A 14,697-nucleotide genomic window follows, 5' to 3' on the forward strand; every position below is an offset into this window, starting at 1 on the left:
TGACTTCGTTTACTTCGCCAACTGTGCAAAACGGGGCCGCCGGGACATGCGGTATGGCCGTACCGGGCGCGCGGTTGCACCCGTCCGCCAACGCGCGAAACGGAAAACATTTAGCACATAAAACGACGCGTCATAGACCTAAAAACATTTTTCCCTCCATTTATTGAGCGAAGGAAAGTGTCGCCCCGGCTCAAATCCGGTCGGTTCCAGCGGATTCGGCGGGACACCGCAGGAAGCGGGAGGGATTCCCAGATGGCTACCGCGCGCATATGGTATGTGATAGGTGGTGCGTAGGAGGTATCCTACCGCTGCGCGGAGGTCCCGCGCAATACCGAAATGCGCACCATGTAGCCGCTTCACAAAAAAGCCCTTCCGGCACTCCGAAAATGGAAAAACCGTCGCCCGTGGTTCGGATTGGAAATCCGCGACCGGGGCCTTGCTTCCCATCCTAGGGCCCACGCACGTGCCAAATATGGCCTCGTTCCGACAAACTATGTGGTGAAACGGGCCGTTTCCTACTCATTTCCCCTAAAAGTCATAGAACTCCGGACGTGATAGCCCTGTTCGTGAAGGGTTTTTCAAGATAATTGCCGTATCCCAGTTCCGTCTTTTGCAGTGGTTGGTAGGACACATAAAATGACGCCACGCGGCTCCGCGCGATTTTATGACTTCGTTTACTTCGCCAACTGTGCAAAACGGGGCCACCGGGACATGCGGTATGGCCGCACGGGCGCGCGGTTGCACCCGTCCGCCAACGCGCGAAACGGAAAACATTTAGCACATAAAATGACGCGTCATAGACCTAAAAACATTTTTCCCTCCATTTATTGAGCGAAGGAAAGTGTCGCCCCAGTTCAAATCCGGTTAGTTTCCAGCGGATTCGGCGGGACACCGCAGGAAGCGGGAGGGATTTCCAGATAGCTACCGCGCGCATATGGCATGTGATAGGTGGTGCGTAGGAGGTATCCTACCTCTGCGCGGAGGTCCCGCGCAATACTGAAATGCGCACCATGTAGCTGCTTCACAAAAAAAAGCCCTTCCGGCACCCCGAAAATGGAAAAACCGTCGCCCGTGGTTCGGATTGGAAATCCGCGACCGGGGCCTTGCTTCCCATCCTAGGGCCCACGCACGTGCCAAATATGGCCTTGTTCCGACAAACTATGTGGTGAAACGGGCCGTTTCCTACTCATTTCCCCTAAAAGCCATAGAACTCCGGACGTGATAGCCCTGTTCGTGAAGGGTTTTTCAAGATAATTGCCGTATCCCAGTTCCGTCTTTTGCAGTGGTTGCTAGGACATATAAAATGACGCCACGCGGCTCCACGCGATTTTATGACTTCGTTTACTTCGCCAACTGTGCAAAACGGGGCCGCCGGGACATGCGGTATGGCCGTACCGGGCGCGCGGTTGCCCATGTCTGTGAAAATCGTCAACGCCGGGTACATGCAAGGTTAGCCAAACCCTACATCACACTTGTGCACATATGCTAGGGACATATGCAAGTTTTTAAGCGGTTCCGACGCTCCGGTGATCTGTATCTTCGGAAACCCTAGGGCGGGGACCCCGCAGATCTACCCCTATAGCTTTCTCCGTGTGACGGTGTAACAATGGATTTTTTATTTGCTTTGGTTGTTTAGGACATATGTACATGGGAAACCATAGGTTGGGCTTACTTTACCATAAAATAGGCTCCGTTTTAGCCGTACCAGGAGTTTGCACATACAGATCCTGGATTTTCACCAAGTGCTGGCCCATGTCTGCGAAAATCGTCAACGCCGGGTACATGCAAGGTTAGCCAAACCCTACATCACACTTGTGCACATATGCTAGGGACATATGCAAGTTTTTAAGCGGTTCCGACGCTCCGGTGATCTGTATCTTCGGAAACCCTAGGGCGGGGACCCCGCAGATCTACCCCTATAGCTTTCTCCGTGTGACGGTGTAACAATGGATTTTTTTATTTGCTTTGGTTTGTTTAGGACATATGTACATGGGAAACCATAGGTTGGGCTTACTTTACCATAAAATAGGCTCCGTTTTAGCCGTACTCGGGAGTTTGCACATACGGATCCTGGATTTTCACCAAGTGCTGGCCCATGTCCGCGAAAATCGTCAACGCCGGGTACATGCAAGGTTAGCCAAACCCTACATCACACTTGTGCACATATGCTAGGGACATATGCAAGTTTTTAAGCGGTTCCGACGCTCCGGTGATCTGTATCTTCGGAAACCCTAGGGCGGGGACCCCGCAGATCTACCCCTATAGCTTTCTCCGTGTGACGGTGTAACAATGGATTTTTTTATTTGCTTTGGTTTGTTTAGGACATATGTACATGGGAAACCATAGTTTGGGCTTACTTTACCATAAAATAGGCTCCGTTTTAGCCGTACCAGGAGTTTGCACATACAGATCCTGGATTTTCACCAAGTGCTGGCCCATGTCTGCGAGAATCGTCAACGCCGGGTACATGTAAGGTTAGCCAAACCCTACATCACACTTGTGCACATATGCTAGGGACATATGCAAGTTTTTAAGCGGTTCCGACGCTCCGGTGATCTGTATCTTCGGAAACCCTAGGGCGGGGACCCCGCAGATCTACCCCTATAGCTTTCTCCGTGTGACGGTGTAACAATGGATTTTTTTTATTTGCTTTGGTTTGTTTAGGACATATGTACATGGGAAACCATAGGTTGGGCTTACTTTACCATAAAATAGGCTCCGTTTTAGCCGTACCAGGAGTTTGCACATACAGATCCTGGATTTTACCCCTACAGTCTATAATCTGCCTGAGTTTTGGGACCATTCCCACCCTCCGATGCTTGATTTCTGACGACACACAATAATGATACACTTAAGAACTTGAGACCCACACACGTTACAAAGCACTTAAATAACTAGACCCACACACAAACCAAAGCACTTAAAGAACTAGACCACACACAAACCAAAGCACTTAAAGAACTACACCCACACACGAAGCAAAGCACTTAAAAACTACACTACTCACACACAAACCAAAACACTTAAAGAACTAAACCCACACACGAACAAAGCACTTAACACTGGGTCGACACATGACCCGTTAGACACACGGACTCGACGCACACACATACTAATCAGTTCTCGAAATCTTCGTCCTCGCTAGGGGTGTCCTCTGAAGCGGTACTTGAGAGGTTCCACAACCACCGTTCATCATTTTCCCCCCATGTCGACGCCTCTCCTTTGGCGTACTCCGCGTCATATTCGGCCCTCCTCTGCCGCTTTCCCGCCCTCCTCTCTCTCCCTGTACGCCTGCTTCTCCTTCCAGAATGCGCGCGTGGCCGCGACGTCTCCGGGATGGTCTCTGCGCCACTGTGCCATGAACTGCTCGTCCGCCTCGGTGGTATCAATCCGCCGCTGGCCATCTCTGAACCGCTGCGCTTCACCCTCTGAGCGAAGTAGCGGCTCAGTAGAGAGACTCTGGGCTTCCGTCAGAGACCTGACCTCCGGGAAGTTCAATTCGTGGCGCGACCGGCCAAACCTCCAAGCCGCAACGTCGTATGCGCGGGCATCAGCCTCCTTCGTGTAGAAGGTGCCGAGCCACACACGCACATCACCGGCGGTGATTTCGGGCGCGAAATGGCCCGCAGCCCGCTGGCGAACGCCGATGAAGCCCGTGTTGCTACGGCGACGAGGAGCCATCTCGACGGCAGCTGAGCTCAGAGGATTCTGTGGTGTTTTTTGGATGAGAGAGTTGATGAGGAGAGAAATGTTGCTGGTGATGTCAGTGGAGAAGACATGGCTATATATAGGACGACGACGGCTGAAACGGCGGGAAAACTTGGCGGGAGAAAATAGGCGCGAGAAGAATGGCGGGAGGGAAGGAGCGGGGAAAAATGGCGGGAATGTTGGAGGAAAATTTGGCGGAAAGCTGTGCCGACGGCCTGGCCATCGGCCTACATAGGAAATGGTGCGAGAAGAATGACGGGAAAAAGGGCGGGAAGAAGGAAAAAAGGGCGGGAAAGCTGTGCCGACGGCCTGGCCGTCGGCCCACATCACGCCGTTTGCCACCTGTTGACACCGTTGTTGGTGGCTGTCGGTGGCCCCACCATCTGTCCATGTGCCGACGGCTAGGTTACGTGCCGTCGGCACAGACTGGGTTTGTGCCGACGGCTAAAGTGTGCCGACGGCGGCCGTCGGCTCTAGGGTTTATGTGCCGACGGCCAGGCTGTGCCGACGGCCACTTTACTGGGCTGACGGCGAGTGAGTCTGTGCCGACGGCCGCCATCGGCACAGATTATGACCGTCGGCACGTCAGCGGGTTCCCGTAGTGAATCTATTCTAAATCTATTCTAAAATTCTCATGTACATAGCTGGATTGAAAGAGACCGTGGCCTTACCACGTCGTCGAAGTCGAGGCCACTCACGCGGCGGGCAACCACGTGATCGATCGCCACGCAAAATTTGTTGGTTTCTTGTTGGATCTAACCCCATTTCTTTTGGATTGGAACTTGGCCATGACCACTATGAATACAGAAGGGAGCAAGTCGCCGACGCTCATGAAAATCTTGGGTAACTTTCCTTTCAATAAAAATTGTCTTTTTGCTCAGCACCGTAAATAGGATTTTGGTTAATTGCAGCCAAAGATTGCAAATGCACTGGCCCTCTTTGTCAGTGTAGCATGAGGTCATTCGGCTCACCTTCTTCTTTCCATCGCCAGCGTAGGAACAACTTCAGCATCGCCCAAGCCGAGGCCAACGGCATTGCTAACTAGACACATTTTAATTGTAGATACATCCATTTTAGCATCATGTAGTATGGATCGTATGGAGTAGCAAAATAGTTTGAAATCTCAAAATATTTCCTGTGTCATGTTTGCCTGGGGTCAGCTACTCCGGTGCCCAGCATAGTGAGATGGCGATGAAGGTTCTCCGCAGGGTTAGCTGACCCAGATGCCCTAGCTCTATCCATGAACCTTTCCCCATGCCCTTGCCCTCGGCAGTCGGCACCAGCATCAACGGCGGTGTCCTGGACCGTTGGCTGGTCATATTGACCGAACAATGGCTCCACCTCAATCCCAAGATCGTCATCTAGAATGAACTCGCGTCGCGTGCATGTAGGGTGTCCTGGACCACGGGTCGCGTCGTACTGCCGCCAGAGTGGGCTGGCGCTGACTGCTGCCTTTCTCGCACGTGCACAAATAAACGTCTTGCTAATACAACCTCCATCCCAAGGTTTAAGGCCTATTTTTTTTTCAGAAAGTCAAACGAAGTAAAATTTGACTAAATTTTTAGAAGATTTTATGAACAAATATGATATTTTGTAGATACCATATGAAAATATATTTCATTATCTATCTAATGATATTTATTTTTTAATTTTCATGTTAATGATTTTTGATAAAAAACTTAGTCAAACTTAACATAGTTTGACTTTCTGAAAAAAAAAAATATAGGTCTTAAGCCTTGGGATGGAGGTTGTACTACCAAAAAAAAATTTAGCGGAAGCTCTCTTACTGACGATTAATTTCGTTTTTCAAAAGCCTAATTCGTGGTTATTTTGTGAATTATCACCGATCTATTAATATGCATCAATAATAAGCATCACCAGTAAGTACAAATAGCTCAAAAATAATAAAAGTTATAAATAGGTACTCAAATTACCTAGCGATGACTACATACACTAGCACGAGCCAAAGGCGCCGCATCCTTGCTCGCCCCTCCATCACCAAAGGCGGACAAAGTTTGTCGTAATAGAGCTTGTTGTGGTATATAAACGGGAAATCGTTATGCTAAGACCCCTAAAAGCCGGCACACCAGAGCAACAACCATTATCAATCATGAAAAATGTAGATTGGAAGAGACTGGTATGAAAGCACACAAACAAACACGAAAACCAACTGGATCCTAGGAGATCCGCCGGGCACACGACTCCATGCGTCCTCCGCCATCGCTAGACACGCCACCGGAGTGAAAATACGGCGGGAGGAACTTATTCTCACTTCACGATGTAACCGCCACATCACCATCCCAAAAAAAGAAACAGAAAAATGTTAAAAAAAAGGCAAAATCCCTGCCAACGAGAGGTCAAGGTCCGACACACTTTGAGGGCCCTAAGGCCACCGGGGCGTTGTGAATCGGCATCATCGTCAGTGAGGAGAACGTAACCCTAGATGAGTTTTGTGGCCGCCACCTCATGATCTCCTCAGCTGCATTGTATCGGCTACCTAATAATGAATCTTCATATGTACATCATGTTTATGATTACATAAATATTTTACCCTATTTACGAAGATGAGGTTTTGCAAAATTTTGTCCAAAGAAAACGCATCCAGTCATACTAGTATGATGATTGTCACAAACCCACGAAAAAAAAAGGTAAACATATATTACCTCCGTTTCAAAATATAAGCATTTTTGAAAGCAAAGTTACCTATCTAAAAAGGCTTATATTTTGGAACGGATGTAGCGAATGTATCTAATATATTTTAATTGTATATATATCTGAATTTAGATGGAGTTGCGACACTTATTTTAGAACAAGGAAATCGGGGAAAAAAATATAACTAGCACAATGTAGATAAGGCTCAATTGTTCATTTTCTGAAAATTACTAGCACAATGGGGATTCCCACTAGAATATAACTGGAAGAGATGCACTAGAATATATAAGTGGAAAAGATATAATTTGACAACCACACGCTTCAAGTGCCAACTTTGGTCATTTTCAGACCAGGCAAGCTTCCTATCTTCCTTTTGATACGTCCTTCGAATGACCAAGTACTGGGTTTACGATCCATTTATTTTATGTTATCATACTTGTGTTTAAAATCAATTGAAAATAAACTAAATGTAAAATATACAAAATATTTAGTAAACAAAAAGGAGTTACTCCATAAGAAAGGAGTATCTAAATTTTGTTCTAAAGGTAAGTTAAGAAGCAATAAAAAAATGGTACTAAGCATAGATAAATCATGTAGACAACATTCTTATATCAGAATTTTCAAGGAGCACTACCTTTCACTGGCTAACAAAATAATTGACATGTATATAAAGAAAATTTTGCCCAAAACCAATCTTATTTACCGATGAGCTAAGGGAATAATTAATGCATCTTTAAGTGATTATGCATCAATCCGAGAGCAAAATATACACACGAAAATTTGATGCATCATACATTTAGGTAATTACATATTGACATAGAGATCATTAGCAGCTCAATATTGTTGAAGTTACAAATAAGTGAATGACAACACCAGATTCAGTCACGATTTTTCATGTCGCCTAGTAGAACATCTAAAATGTGAAACATACAGATATTAATTGGGTGACTCGTATGGTTAAACTCACTACATAGGCAAATGCGATGCGACAACTCATACTTTACCCACTCCCTCACTAGTGAACCATATTTTAAGCTATGGAAGCATTTTTTTACCTAATTGATCTGGAAAATAACTCCTATATTATTTTTGCGCCATACTTCCATGGACTTTTGAAAAGAGAAATTGCAACTAAATTTTGTTTCAAACAGCCAAAAATTTACTAATTATTTTGTTTGGTGTGCTGCAAGAATTTGTGCCCTCAATTCTATGATTTGCTTAATTCCGTGACAGTAGACCTATTTTGACTAGTTTTGCCAAGTGTTTCCATCATAGCGAACTGGTATTTCTTTGCTTTGATCATGTGTCTCCAACCCATGACAACTGAAATTGGTCACAACAGTCAACAGGCTAAACGAGAGAGGATTTGGTACATAAAAGGGTAGGTGCTTGAATTCAGGATTGGCCTAATTATGCATCATACAAGATTCTCCAAAATAATCTTTTTTTTTAGATTAACTGCTACGTTCTAATATTTCATGGCACACAAGTTCACAGTAAACTCCGGTGGTGAAACCAACCAGGCATTACAGATTTTATTCCTGCAGCCCTCTTTTACTAAACGATGCGCCACTTCGTTAGATTATCGCGCGTGCGTGACCAAGTGATCTTCAAAACCTTACAGCAATGATCGTATTTCTTCTACTAGCGGCCCGTGCAAAGAACGGTCCCTGTCACCGCTCCGTAGTTTCACCACAGCAACCCAGACTATCAATTTTCAAGCATAACTCGCTTAAACCCTTCTCCTTGGCCAGAACTAGAGCTCGTTTGCAAGCGAGAAGCTCGGCTCTCTCCGGATCAGTCAGCAAAGTCAAAAATGGCAAGCCCCAGCCAGGAAGCCGCCATGATGATTCTACAAAACCGCATCACATCCCCCTACCCGAATCCACGGAGAAAGCACCGTCTGCGTTAAGTTTATGTCAGGCATCCTCGGGGGGAGCCAGCGCTCCATCACTGATGCAGGTTTTGAAGCCAGTGCAGACTTCAGCTGCAACCATTCCTCTACTAGGTAGATCGACCGCTTCACAATATCCTGTGGGCCAGCCATCTTCGCCTCCTCCCAAGCGTCATTCCTCGCCAGCCATAGCTGATAGATCGTCATAGTGCCGATAACCATCTCCTTGTCATCCAGATTTCCTAGCCAATCGAGCATCCAACCCTGGAGGTCGCGAGGCCCATGGACCAGCACCGGAGGGTCACAGAGATTGAGCTTGGATTGCTCTCTGGCCAGCTCCCATGTCCTCCACGAGTGAGGGCATCTCCAAAACTTGTGCAGCAGGGATTCGTCCCGGTTGCAGTCTATACATTTTAGAGATAAGTCCATATTACACCCTTAAATTTGCCCTCTTTGATCTTCCTTTGCTGCAGCTCCTCGCCCACCACAAGACCAGTCTCCGCACATGTATCTTAGCCTTACCCAGGACATCCGCAGCCCAAAGAGCCAACCAGCCCCTGTGTTCATCAAACGTTAGAGGACGAGAACGGCCGGACTGGTTCTGCTTAAGCTGTGCTTTCAGATGGTAGTCCAAATTGACACTGAAAATTCCATTCTTGGTGTAGTTCCATGCACTCCAAAAAAATAATTAAATGTGCATCATGTTAGCATCAGCACTAACAAAAATCATACAGAAACTACAGGAAAGAAGAATAAAAAGGCAAAATGCTCAACTTACTTAATACTTGGTAGTATGGATATCTCGATTCCCCTTCAGTACTACAAGCATAGGATTCCGGGTGCAAACATCAAACTAATTCAAGCTGATTGAATTATGTGGAGGTTGGTGTGCTCCATCCATCGGTGCACTCTAGCCAAGTCCAGTCTATCCACTAAGCAAATAAGTTCGCCGAAAACCCATCGAATACATTTTGTGCTCATTGCCAACTATTTCAGTTGCAGGTGCTGAGCAGGCATTCACTTCCCCATCTCGCTGTTGCAATACTGAAGCTTCAAATGGACGGACAAGGTTGCATGCATCTTGAACGATTCATTACCTGCACAAAGGTGTAGGAATCACATATACATCCATACTGTTGCTTTGGTTCCTCATGCAGTGCAATGCAGTAAACTAACACACCCAACAAATGTAACTTACATCTCTCAAGGAACAGAGACAGAGCCAAATAACCAGCTGGCCAGGCTTCGATCGCTACAACTCCTATATTAACCAGTCTGATGGAAATTCGATAAGCAGGTGGAAACCTGACATGGAATTTAAAAGTAGTTTCAACGAACTGAAAGCACTCAAGTTTCAAGGCATTAGTTTAAAGTTACAACTAAATGACTTCTTTCTTACATTACTGAATATCACGTTCATGAGAATGAAAACAAAGTCAACAGAATAAACTGCTTTTGGGGATGCTAAATGTTTCATTTTTCACCAACTAAGATGAAATGTGGCAGCCAAGTGACATAGTATACATGTCAGCACCTTACCATGTCAGCAACTCAAGTAAAAAGCAACCAGAAAATCAGAATAAACTAAATAAAGCAGATTTTTTAATAATCTGGAACTTTTACATTTAGAAATAGTCAAAGGGCAATATGGAAAAACGAATTCATTATTCCACAGTCCACACATCACATGTACCTAAACTCCTTTTGATGGCCAGTTTTAGTTTTCTCCCCGATGGTTAAACTACAAAAAGGTTCAAAGAACAATGTTAAAATACATTTTCCTGAATTTCCTACAAAATAAAAATTCCTCAGAATATTATTATTACTCCATATTATTATTGTTATTTTATCTGCTTTCTTGATTTTCTATTTTTTTAATGAAGTTGCTGACATGAAAAAGTGCTGATGTGTAAAAGTAATGCAACATGTTGTCTCAGTCAGCAGAAAACCACTTGAGATAGGGCCAAGGGGTAAAATAAATTGATTCAAGAGTTCAAAGTTTAAAACAACCTGTCAGAGTTCAAGGTTGATTACTGAACTTCTGCAATTAATAGCTGAGGTTAAAAAGTGGAGTTTTTATGTTGGTTTAGTGAAACCTAATTGATATTTATAAAAATTTATATGCATAATATTCATTAGCTGTCAGGACCAATAAAATTAAAACAGATATTTTGGTGGAAAAAATATTCATTAAAGATTAATTTGCAGAAGCACTATGATCAGATTGTGTTGCAGTTTGCTATACAACGCAAAGAAACTTAACCTGCACGGTAATGCGTGAGCAGATGTTCCAAACATCAAATGTTATTACCTCAAGAACCCTAGCACTCAAAAAAAAAATAGCACTTGGCAAAGTCAACACCCAAATTTTCACCCTCATAACTCTTCAAGAAAATTTTACAATGCAGACCTCCGTTGAACTTGAGCACCACGAGCCTGTTGACCAGGCCTTCACCGGGTCGAAATTTGCACCACAAACACACGATCCAGTGTTTGCTGGTTGTTTGCACACTCCAGACTCCACTTAACATTCGAACCAAATCCTAGGTGACCATGACACACACATACGCACATCTCAGATTAGTGAATGGGAACCAATGTGAACTCATTGTCAGCAAAAAAAAGGGAACAGAGACATGAAGAGCAACCATAGTTAATAATAACCTATAATGATTCGCAACAAAGAGTTATAAATCTATAATACATGGATAATGTAGTAAGAGGCACCATTCTGCGCATGCCACCACATATTTCTCTAGCTGCAATATAAATTTGCATACTTCAGTTAATCTCCAATGCTTAAACAGAGAGCAATTCCAATTTTTCTTTGTACACATGAGTTGATGACTCTCTCTACACCATGGATACGCACAGCTGAAGTTAATAACTAACTCAGCTGTTAATATGTGAGGATGGCATATACTTTCAAATTAACTTGATCCCCCAAAAAAATGAATATACCTGTGGGAACTCCGAAGCGGAACGATAAACAATTCAACTTGGCAGGTAGCAAGAATGTTATTCGCGGTGCATGGTAAAAGAACAAAGATTACGGGCACACATAAGAAAGGGGTAAAGGATATTCTTGAGCAGAGAAAAGATAATAGATCCCAATTATCAAAGAAAACAGTTACACATCCAAACGACGGAACATGATTATCTGTGCAGGTAGGTAAGCAGCAGAAACAAATCGAAGGTGCATTGGCAGAAACTTTTTATTATGTGAATAATCACAAGTAATGAAAGCGCACTATGATGTACTGAAATCCCAAGATGTATCATCCTAACCAAAAACACTGGGGTACCCCCCTCAGCTCTATGGCAGTCAAAATCTACTTCACCTCAAGCTAACTAGCTGTAGATTTCTATAACACCAATCTATGGCAAAGGATTGCTCACTCTGCCAACCATAACAATTGATGAAGTTCTGTGAGAAAAATAGCTGCCGCCATTTAGTTGTCAAGAAGGTGAGAAGTTATCTTCTCGTATTGCCTGGCATAGTCGCACCCCAGTAACTGAGGATTAGACTGTACGGCTGTGCAAAGATCTAGCAGTGAAGCTTGGTAGGAGCAGCCTAAATCTGAAGCAAAGCCATTATTCCTCCCGCCATTTGCAGCAGCAGCAGCGCTCCCATTAGCTCCACGTGTCCTAGTTGTGTTTCCTCTTGCTTTGGCAACACCCAAACAAGACTTGAGCATCTGACTTATGTACACATTCATCCCAGAGTTCAGCAAATCAGCACAGTCTAGGGATATGCTAAGGCCTTCGGCCTTGAGCTTGTTCTCAAGTAGCTTCGACAGGTACTGTGTATCTGGCAATTCACCATTGCTGTAGCAGACCTCTGAAGCATAAGAGGTCGGAGGCTGAGAATTCTGAGCCTTGGGGGGGATTCCCAGCGGAGCCCTGATCGGGCTCTGACTCTGCACACACACCGGGCTTCCCCTGGCTTGGTCAACCTCCTCGCCTTCCTCCACGGACACAAACTCCCCGGCCCCTGGATGACCAAGAGGGGACTTTCCAAGCGGACTCGGCTTATCTCCGAACCTCCTGTCCCGGCTACCCACTGGCCGCACCCTCCTCGCCAGCGGCACGCCACTTGCCAACGGCCCGTTCGTCACGGTGCTAGTCTGTGAATTCCCAGTGGGCGTCTGCCTGCTGGGCGGCGGCCCCAGGGACATACAAGCATTGCCGAGGATCGACCGGACGAGGAAGTTGTGAAGCTTAATGTTCTCCTTCCCCAGTGCAGTCACACAGATCTTGTCAAACTCGCTCTTCCCAAGCTGAAACCCAAGGAACTTCTTGAGGCTGTGGAAGTAGAGGTCGGCGCGCTGGTGCCCGATCTTCCCGACTAGCCGAGACTTGATCTCGGCCGTGTCGACCCGAGCAACTTTCCTGGACGGCTGCATCTTGGAAGGAACCACGCCAAATGTGGCAGCTCCCCGAAGACGAGAGCAAACCCTAGCTGCTCGCCGCCGAACAACCGCGTGGAGCTCCGGCAATCCCCGGACGGAGGGCTGGCGTCAAGAAGTATCCTGGAAGCGGGAATCTGCATAATCAGATCAAGAAGCAGAGTTTAGAACGAAGCAGGTCAGCACAAGTAGGGGTTGCTCCGTGATCTAAAACAATGTTTCCAGCAGCAACAGGTTTCTACCCCAAAACAAAGTTTCGAGCGAACCCATTCTCGGCGAATCCTCAATCCGGAGCAAAACCGCGTCGAATTGTACGGACTCGACGAACTCGCGGGAGAAATACGATCGAACCAGCCGACTTCCCTCGATGAAAATTTTGGGGAAGACAGAGAGGATTAGGGGGAGGAAACACTGACCTGGATCGGAGAGGCTGGACGCCCGAGCCGAATTCGACGAACCTAATGCGAATTCAGCGGATAGAATGGATTTTGTTTTTGGTTGTGCTGCGGCCGCCGCAATTGGGGAATTTTTCTCCTCCCAAATTTATTCCCGTCGTCGCGACGAACAGAGCAGCAGTGTCAATTTGGACTTCCGGTCTAATGTCTCGCTGACTGGCTGGGCCCGTGCATCATGTTGAAGCGGGTGGTGCCGCCAGAGTGGGCTCGCATTGTTCGTTTATGTTATCGGGCGAGGTGAGGGCACCTCGACGAATAACAAGCCAAGATCTAATCTATTAGATGGTACTAACAAGGTGACGATCAATGTACAGTCGAAGATCGTTAAGTGTTAACGATATAAATCTCGTGGTGGATGTAGTAGATCACTTGTCGCTTTTAAAAGCGCGTAGAAGAACTTAATGGTGCCACAATCGGGCGTACCTCCGCACTCGGTCACACGTACGGTGTTCATGACGATGTCCATCTCCCTGTTCCAGCGGCAGTGGAAGTAGTAGATCCTTCTCGAAATCCCGACAGCACGACGGCGTGATGGCGGTGGTGGTGAAGAAATCCTGCAGGGCTTCGACGTAGCCGTGCAAGAGGGAGGGGGAGGAGGAAGGGGCGGCTAGGGTTTGGGGAGAGGGAGCTTGGGTTGCGACTTGTACAACGCTTGGGGCTCCCCTTGCCCTCCTTTTTTAGGTGGAAAAGACCCTTCAAGACCTGTCCCCAAAATTTGGGAGAGTTCCGGTCAGTTTCTGTCAGCCGAAACCTGCTAGAACTAGAACTCTTTTGCCATCTGAATCTGCCTTAGGGGGACTCTTTAACCCTTAAGGAAAGCGTGGATACACCTATTATGGAACCCTCCGGACTCCTTAGATATCCCGAGTCGTCCCGGACACTTCCGAAACCTTCCATAATATTCTGAACCCTTCCGATCTTTCTAGAACCTTCTAGAAGCTTCGGTCAAAACACCGAACTTTTTCCGAACCCCGGAAAATGACTTCCTACATATGAATCTTATTCTCCGGACCATTCCAAACCTCCTCGTGATGTTGTAGATCCCATCCGAGACTCCGAACAACATTCGAGCTCCATACCATATTCCATATCTACTTAAAACGACATCGAACCTTAAGCGTGTCACTCTATGGTTCACGAACTATGCGGACATGATCGAGACTCTTCTCCGATCAATAACTAATAGCGGGTCCTGTAGATCCATAATAGCTCCCACATATTCAAGGATGACTTCGTGATCGAAAGAACCATTTTACATACGATACCGATTCCTTTTGTCGCGCGATATTTTACTTATCCGAAGTTTGATCGTTGGTATCTCTATACCTAGTTCAACCTCGTTACCGATAAGTAATCTTTACTCGTACCGTGATATGTCATCCCTTGTGAGCCAGTCACACGCTTGCAAGCTAGTTGGATGACATTCCACCGAGAGGGTCCAGAATATATCTATCCGTCATTTAGATGGACAAATCTCACTATTGATCCAAGTGTTAATGTTTCCGGTTAATACAATTATAGCATGGGATGTAAACATTTATCATGAACACTAAGATATAATAATAAACATTTTTGCTAT

General features: G+C 45.9%; 1 protein-coding gene and 1 long non-coding RNA gene across 2 annotated transcripts; both read right to left on the reverse strand.

The window, feature by feature from the left end:
• Nucleotides 1-7,937: 7,937 nt before the first annotated feature.
• On the reverse strand, nucleotides 7,938-9,704 carry LOC124655222. Its single transcript, XR_006988605.1, has 3 exons — nucleotides 9,453-9,704; nucleotides 9,033-9,351; nucleotides 7,938-8,928 (listed from the first exon to the last, which is right to left on the reverse strand). It is a non-coding gene; the product is annotated as an uncharacterized LOC124655222 (long non-coding RNA).
• A 1,751-nt stretch (nucleotides 9,705-11,455) lies between these two features.
• Nucleotides 11,456-13,251, reverse strand: LOC124653094. The gene is made up of 2 exons (XM_047192146.1): nucleotides 13,080-13,251; nucleotides 11,456-12,800 (listed from the first exon to the last, which is right to left on the reverse strand). Exon 2 carries the CDS (start codon nucleotides 12,658-12,660, stop codon nucleotides 11,707-11,709), a length of 954 nt encoding a protein of 317 aa, XP_047048102.1. The 5' UTR covers nucleotides 12,661-12,800; nucleotides 13,080-13,251; the 3' UTR covers nucleotides 11,456-11,706.
• Nucleotides 13,252-14,697: the final 1,446 nt, after the last annotated feature.

Source organism: Lolium rigidum, chromosome 5, assembly GCF_022539505.1.
Source record: "Lolium rigidum isolate FL_2022 chromosome 5, APGP_CSIRO_Lrig_0.1, whole genome shotgun sequence".
Classification (NCBI taxonomy): Eukaryota; Viridiplantae; Streptophyta; class Magnoliopsida; order Poales; family Poaceae; genus Lolium; species Lolium rigidum.

Coding starts and splice junctions, on each gene's coding strand:
- LOC124653094 (XM_047192146.1), bottom strand. CDS start 12,660: ATGCAGCCGTCCAGGAAAGTTGCTCGGGTCGACACGGCCGAGATCAAG.